The sequence below is a fragment of the Ooceraea biroi genome, chromosome 8, assembly GCF_003672135.1.
Source record: "Ooceraea biroi isolate clonal line C1 chromosome 8, Obir_v5.4, whole genome shotgun sequence".
NCBI lineage: Eukaryota > Metazoa > Arthropoda > Insecta > Hymenoptera > Formicidae > Ooceraea > Ooceraea biroi.
Window position 1 is genome coordinate 11,582,873 of NC_039513.1, and position 7,803 is coordinate 11,590,675.

At 34.5% G+C, this 7,803-nt stretch overlaps 2 protein-coding genes across 12 annotated transcripts in view; one reads left to right on the plus strand and one right to left on the minus strand.

Moving 5' to 3' along the window:
• LOC105280729 (guanine nucleotide-releasing factor 2) overlaps positions 1-6,256 on the plus strand; it is a 44,343-nt gene extending 38,087 nt beyond the window's left edge. For all 11 annotated transcript variants that reach the window (XM_011341467.2, XM_011341462.2, XM_026971939.1 and 8 more), the window contains 3 exons: positions 78-722; positions 813-944; positions 1,035-6,256. In XM_011341467.2, the coding sequence (XP_011339769.1) occupies positions 78-722; positions 813-944; positions 1,035-1,173 (916 nt within the window). In that variant the 3' untranslated portion in view covers positions 1,174-6,256. The remainder of the gene's footprint in view (positions 1-77; positions 723-812; positions 945-1,034) is intronic.
• A 245-nt stretch (positions 6,257-6,501) lies between these two features.
• On the minus strand, positions 6,502-7,777 carry LOC105280794 (NADH dehydrogenase [ubiquinone] 1 beta subcomplex subunit 8, mitochondrial). Its single transcript, XM_026971947.1, has 4 exons — positions 7,497-7,777; positions 7,053-7,273; positions 6,807-6,968; positions 6,502-6,689 (listed from the first exon to the last, which is right to left on the minus strand). The coding sequence occupies exons 1-4, from the start codon at positions 7,597-7,599 to the stop codon at positions 6,630-6,632; spliced, it is 546 nt and encodes a 181-aa protein (XP_026827748.1). The 5' UTR covers positions 7,600-7,777; the 3' UTR covers positions 6,502-6,629.
• Between the last annotated feature and the right edge of the window lie 26 nt (positions 7,778-7,803).

Below are 7,803 nucleotides of genomic sequence, written 5' to 3' on the forward strand. Positions count from 1 at the left end.
GTTTTCTAATTTCTTGTTTTATAACGTTTGAATTCCGCGCGATCCAATGTGACGATACAATAAACTATTTTTCCCAGAATATCTGATCTCGACGACGTTCTTCTGCAAACTTTAATGGAGTTCGTGCAGCAGTTAGTTTGCAGCGGGGATCTCACAATGGCGAAGGCATTGCGAGTGAAAATTTTAGAGAAGCACACGATGAAGCAGTTACAAGCGACACAACCGATTCTCTCGTCTCTAAGCGTAACAACGAAACAGGCTTCCTTGTTGGACTTTAAGAGCGAACAGATCGCCGAGCAAATGACGCTACTCGACGCCGATCTGTTTATGAAAATCGAAATTCCGGAGGTGCTTATTTGGGCGCAGGAACAAAACGAGGAACGAAGTCCGAATCTCACGAGATTTACCGAGCACTTCAATAAGATGTCGTATTGGGCACGGTCCAGGATATTGGAGCACCGATTAGAAAATGAGGCGAAAGATCGAGAGAAATACGTCGTGAAATTCATCAAGATAATGAAACACCTTAGGAAGATCAATAACTTTAACAGTTATCTCGCGTTGTTATCCGCACTGGACAGTGCACCCATTAGGAGACTCGAGTGGCAGAAGCACATCACGGAAGGTCTTAAGGAGTATTGCGCTCTCATCGATAGCTCCAGCAGTTTTCGAGCGTATAGGCAGGCTCTGGCGGAAACACAACCACCGTGCATTCCTTATATGTAAGAGGAAGAAAATTTATTGCTATTGCATGAAAAAGATAAAAAATTTATTGTATACCTTACTTGTACATATGTATTTTTCTTGCTTAGCGGACTCGTTTTGCAAGACCTTACGTTTGTGCATATTGGAAATAGCGATTTATTACCAGATGGCACTATAAATTTCTCCAAAAGATGGCAACAATTCAACATTGTTGAAAATATGAAAAGATTTAAGAAAGGGTAAGTATTTGCCTATCACGAATCTTCAAATCAGCTTCAGCGCTCTGTTAATTGTATTTTATACGTGATGAATAATTTTATATTTTGCAGCATGTACTCCTTCAAAAAGCACGAGCGCATCATAACGTTTTTCAACAACTTTAGCGATTTCCTCTGTGAGGAGGCGATGTGGCAGATCTCCGAAAGCATCAAGCCACGCGGTGGCAAGAAAGCGCAGCCGCAAAACTAGAATATATCTAACCCTTTCACTGCCTGCGTCGCGAAATCGAACGGTTGAAACGGCTGAATTAAGACATTTATATTACATAGATGTGTGCTTTTTTGCGGAAAAACGAGATGAATGCTCCGATGCTCTAAGAGAGAGAGAGAGAGAGAGTGGGGGTGAAAGGGTTAGCGAGTCTATCCCACTTGAACAGCCTCTGTGAGGTTGTATCCTATTATATCATTCAAAATTTTAGTATGCAAACGTGTGAACTCTGTATTTAGCAGACTCGATATATATATAGCGTAATACACACATCGTTTATCCTAACGTAATTTCGTTTGCGAAACTGGAGATCGAAACGCAGATTCGTCGATAGAATACAATTTCGGAACAAAAATTTGTATCTGCCCCTGCATTTTTGGTAGCCCTTTCGTTTGCCGCGAACCGATTAGTAAGTATTTGAAAATATCAAACTTGTCTACGATTATAACAATGTTTATCCTGATATTAATGAGAAAAATGACCCCCGATCTTCAGCTGTTCTGTAGGTATATTTAAGAAATATTTATTTATTTCGCCCTCACTAGCGAATTGTATAAAGTAGTACGTGTTTGTTTGTTTGTTTTTTTTTTTAACTTATTTAGGTGTATGTGAACGTCCATTTCTAGCTTTATGTAGGTAGTGAATTTTCGAGCGTCAACAGAACACTGTTGATTACACAAGGATGAACACCAATTACGTTGATTAATGTAGAACCATCGTGATCTCGTTTTAGCGCTCTGGTACGCGCGTATCGGGACACATGGTATGACTGAGCGCAACTGTTACATATACTATTGTATATGATGATAGAAAAAAAAAACACTTTTTTGTTGGCAACTTGTTAATAAGTATCCGAGCTCTCACCTTTAAACCGTATAATTATCTAGCAACTAGATAAACTGGTATGAACCTTATTTGGAACGAGCAGTTGATTTTCTCCAAATTCTTAATTTAGCCCAATAATTTGTCGTAGCTTTTAGCATTTTTGTTTTTTAAATAATTTAGTAAAAACCAAATGAAACTCTGAAAATATTTAACACTAACACAACACTTGATAATACTCTTCATGTGGAACGATGGTAAATTAAAATATTCTACTGCATCTTCTTGCATTTCTTTTGAGCATTTAATATCAAATCGATAAATCTATCCTGAGATCGAACGGTGAAAAATGTTGCCATGTAAGAATGATGAAATAAGTTATGAAGAAGTTATTTCATCATTATGCAGCAGTTTGCGTGCCTCGTCTTACAGAATGAATCAAGTGAATGAATCCGCCTGTTTGACCTCTCTTTAGTTTGAAAAAGAATGTTTTACTCTCTTATAATAATAGTTAGGAGAAATATAAATCACATAATTCACTGATTCCGAAATCTCGTGTGCACGCGTACTACGTACACGCGATGATTCGTAACGTTTAGTGATACCTATAGCAACAAGAAGAAGGCCTAAGTATTTAGTTAACAATTGACATCGTTCTAGTACAAAACACGGGTAATAACAATCCAGATAACTTAATTGCCAGGATAAATACGCGAAATTTTAAAGAGTAGTTCCAAAGCTGCCATAAGGAAAGAAATATCTAGAGAAGTTAGTGTCAATAGTTTGAATTTTGAAAACCAAGTAAACTCTTATCCGCAGATTTAGATAGAAAATCTGAGTAGATTTCTTTATCCTTGACATTCGCGGTTAGGCGATACCTGTAACAATTATGTGTGTGGCAAGAGGAAAATTCCTATCTCAAAAAGAGATGTGATATAATTGGCTAATGGATATGCAGTATAAAGAAAATTGTACATAACGTTACGTTTATTTATACCACTTATTTGCGATACAAGTCACCGTTTGGATGATCGTAGAATCTTTAAAAGAAATAACGCGACGTACGACGAGCGTATAGCAGCAATAGTACGTACCGCTAGTACTATTCCCGTAAATATTCGGTTTTACACCAATGCATGAATGAACGCGAATGCATGTCTTGTGTTTCGTTCACTCCAATTAACGTCGAATGATTTATTTGATATAAATATAAGCAGAGATCTATTAACTGTAAATAATTTAATTGCACACATAATTTTATGAATTTTACGCGCGTCTATCCGTCGTTATAACGATAATTGTAAATGTACAGTGCATTGTATCGAGATAGTATCTTTTAAGTTGATCAAATCATTGTGATTTCATATTATTACATTCGCAGATAACGCATGCATGATTCTTTTTATATCGTTTTTTGGTTTATTGCGAAATTAGACGTAAGCAATCATATATAATCGACTTGTGTATTTCATTCGTTCCTCTTTTATTCTTCTTTCTATCACTATTATATTCTTGAGGCAGCTGTTACACATACTTTTACACGTAGGCTCCTTAGCCCTTACCTTCCAACGTTAATATACGACTGTTTATATTTTGTACAATATTTTTTGGAAATTCTGGTAATAGTTGACAGGCTTCCCTAAAACAATTGTACGCATTGGTATTACATTATAATTTCGATAATCGCACAAAGATTTTGTTAGACTATTGGCAGAATTTCCTCTTTACATATTACACAAACGAATACATAAGCAAATAATTTTAAGCATTATATTACCAAAATACGAGTGAGATGATCCATTGAATGTGCAACGAAGAAATTAGACTCGATTTACTGATTAGATAGGGAATTAAACTGCTTTGCAAGTAGGAAAATTGAGTTGCTAAGAAGATGAAACAATTACTGCAGCCGCTTTCTTCTTACGCTCGATACTTGACTATAAAACTATAGAGTAGACAGTAACGTAACTATCTTTTTCTATACTTTGCTGGGTGTCTTAGCTTCTCAAAGGGAGACAGTCTGAAATGAAAAATGGACTCTAAAGCAATTTAAAAAAAAAACAGCTGTTAACTTTAAAGTTACAATTGAACACATGGTACCGTGTCATTTTATCGCATATACTCAGATTTAAAGGTGAGGTTTATTTGTACTTTTGACGATCAATCGTACAATATCTAATATTACATTGTACATATGCATATGTTGTTAATCTAGTCTAATGATGGAACGAACTATATTGTCAATATTTAAATGTACGTACTTCGGCATGCGCGTGCGCGCGCGCAAACACATGCACACATACACATCTAAGCGCTTCAAATTAAAAAAAAAGAAACAAAAAACTAGTTTCTAGAAATGGGCTTGTATCGAAATTATTTTGCTCTGTTGCTGCACGTGGGCTTCCCTCTTTCGGTCAAGCATATATTCGTTTTATGCATGATCGAAACTCAATAAAATTGAATCAAATAACTCTCGCCGAATATATGGATCGACGTTCTTCTACGTGTACTGTTAAAATGGGAAGTGATAATGACGTTCGCGCAAATCGATGCGAGCGGGCACCGCGGAAACGTTCGCGTTGCGATACCTCGCGTCAATTTGGGCGGCTCTCCATTCCTAGCAAATACCGATAAGTACCAAAACAAGTAATAATCGCTTGATGTGTTACCAGTCTTTTGTCGAAAGATAAATATATATATAAATATATATATGTAACTTCGCACTTACATATAGATCTCACGCGGTAAGTAGAAAGTATAACACGCATAAAAGTATTGACGCTTCGTTGATTTGTGTTTCATCAAGATATTTATTATTACAGCAGAAAGATAACATATCTATCAATCACTACTTGTAGGGCAGTAAACTAACTAGTTAAAAAAAAAGAAGTAAAGGAGAAAAGATCGAAAGCGAAGTAAGAAGTGTATTAAGATGTCGTAATTAAAATACATAATTTTAATGGTCCAGAAATTTACTTAATTAATTACGCTACGCAATCACAAGCAAGATGATTAAGTATTGAACAGGGGAAAAGATTGTAATATAAATCTTCCATTACGTATACATACATATACATATATATATATATACAGCGCAGAAAATCTAATTAGACATATTTTGTTTTATTAGTAGAGATTATCGTTAATTTCCGTTGGAAATTAATTTTATTGGAAATGCAAAATTAATTGTAATTAAAAATATACATATATTTAAAATACACATTCGATCCATGTGGAGGATACAGATCTAAATTTGCGTACAACATTCTAATGTTCATGTATTGAACTCTAGTCAATAATTCAGTCTGGCAAAAAAAAAATACAAAAGAAAGTATTACAGAACGACTGATAGCCAATATTTGAAATGTTCAGATCTTGAGTATTATAAGCAATATCTCGTTGCATTTAATAAGCAATTCCTTCGGACTCGTCTCATTTAAATACAGCTGGTTTGCACAATTTTGTCGTACGATAAAAATGTGTAACGTTTGAAATTCTTTAACACACATTGTACATCTTATGTCTTAAGATGTGAAATCCAGATACGAGTTTTCTGAATGATTTTCTGGTACTTGCAGTATTGCATCTTCGTATGCATCGTGAAACGCATATTTAATGATGTCTGGCAAAAACAAAAACAAAAGAGGTATTTTATTGTTAAACGTTGGACCGAAGGCAGAAATACAGGCATTGAAATACTATTCACGGAATATGTGTGTCTTTTCCACAAAGATTTTATGTAATTACCAAACATCGTAATGAGATATGTAATCATCGAAAATAACGGAAACAAACAATTGATTAAGCATATCATTTGTAAGTACATGATATTACTAAGTGTTGTATATTCGACGTCTTTCTTAACTACACTGTAACGATAGTTGTGACAGATTTTAACTGATACACGGAGATATATTGCGCTCACGCATTTCATTGTACAATTTATTCCGTAGCCTATCATCATATTTTTCTATCTATATTTTTAGTACACGTCGTATACATACACCGTAATGTACGTCCTGCGACGCGATGGACACAATTTGTATGAAAATCTTCCCATGTATTAATGAAATTAATATTCATTCATAATCATTACACAAAGTATTACAGATATATTTTTTCTCCTTCATTTACATTATGAATATATTGAACATTTGTATGCATAAAAGTTTTGGATCGTGTTATTGCTTTCTTTGTAATGAATGTATGAAGAAGTGAAATAAAAATGTGTTAGTCGATGGTACTTCCAGTTTTATAATCACAAGGTACAAATTCATGTCGTGTCACGCTTTTGTCAGAAGAGTCAATATAATGAATTATAAATTTTTTAATCACTACTTTACTTTTGGCAGTATATAAATACTTTACTTGTTTATAGAATAAAAGATCAATACATGATACAGTTGGAAAGAGAAGAAATGTGAGTTAACTCAGGATAAAAAGTAATGGATAGCTTAAATGTTACAGGGATGTTAATAAAGAGATATGTGTTGTAATAATTACTATATATTCATATACTACAATATCATACAACATTATATCGGAAACTGCCTTGCTTTCCTAGCTTGTAACATAAATCTGCTGCATCTATCTTAGCTTATTCATCCTAGTCATATTCATTCCACTGGCTCAAACGTGTAATGTGTTTTACCTTTGTATGGATATTGCCTTTCCGACTAAAACAAAATCGATAATGTACTGAAATATTTAATTAAGCACCGTAACAACCATTGAAAACATTGTTAATGTTAAAAACATTGTGTCAAACGTATAGAGACTTCAAAATTACTTACATTTGGTAGGAACACGACAGGATAAGGAGATGCTAAGTATAGAATTACACCAATAATAGACACAAATACAATATAGAGTAGAAATGCGCGATCTGGCTCGATGTAAAATTTACGACCGTAACTGTAACGATCCTCACTCATTTTAAAGAATTCATCATGTAACTAGAAAAAGTAAAATAACATATAAGAACATGGAAAGAAATCAAAATTTTCCACACACATATATATATATATATATAAACTTGCCGGTTCATGGTAATTTTTTTTATATATAGGAATATCATATGGATAGTATGGATCTTTGGCCTCTGGTCCTATCATTGGTAGGGCTGGATAATCACCCGTGGCCTTCTCGAAGGGATCATACGGTTTATAATCATCAGGATGCATATGATATTTTTCAGCATGCTTAGCATGATTCTCCTTGTTATATTCTTCCGGAATCCAAAGGTGATTCCATGGTATTCCTAATGACAATGATAAAATGTTTAATAAACAATATCGGTTTCTCTTCCTCGTATAATCATCGCAAGATAGATCTCCCAATTATTTCTTTGCTTTTAAGCGTATAATGACACACAGTAACGAGAATTATTTAACAGTAATCTAACCTCATTTACTACTTGGCGAAACGATACTTTTTACTGAGCGTGATAAACATATTAAAACACGAGAGCAACAGTTACTTACGACTCTTATCGGTTGCGTAGCATTTTACTCCAGTGTATAAGCACGCTTTATGCTTGAACAATTGATTCGATAACTGTCTCCCGATGCTTGCTGCCAAAGCCATTTTCTCGTTTTATTCCGAGACAAGTGGACATAAGTGAGGGATAAGTAGTAACTCGGACGGAACATCCGTGTCTGTAGAGTGCGCTCGATGAGCGAAGTGGAATGTCAGTATACGTGCAAATACAATAAAATATAAAAACATTTTGTAATATTAAGTATTGCAAACGTCGCATATTAAGTACTACAATTGTTAGTGTTAGTTAAT

What these genes read in the sequence shown, in the direction of transcription:
- LOC105280794 (XM_026971947.1), bottom strand. Translation starts at nt 7,599, where the DNA reads ATGGCTTTGGCAGCAAGCATCGGGAGACAGTTATCGAATCAATTGTTC. An exon ending in CTACGCAACCGATAAGAGTC is followed by an intron (nt 7,274 to 7,496) that starts GTAAGTAACTGT and finishes CATTGTCATTAG; the next exon opens with GAATACCATGGAATCACCTT. An exon ending in CTGTCGTGTTCCTACCAAAT is followed by an intron (nt 6,690 to 6,806) that starts GTAAGTAATTTT and finishes ATTTTGTTTTAG; the next exon opens with TCGGAAAGGCAATATCCATA.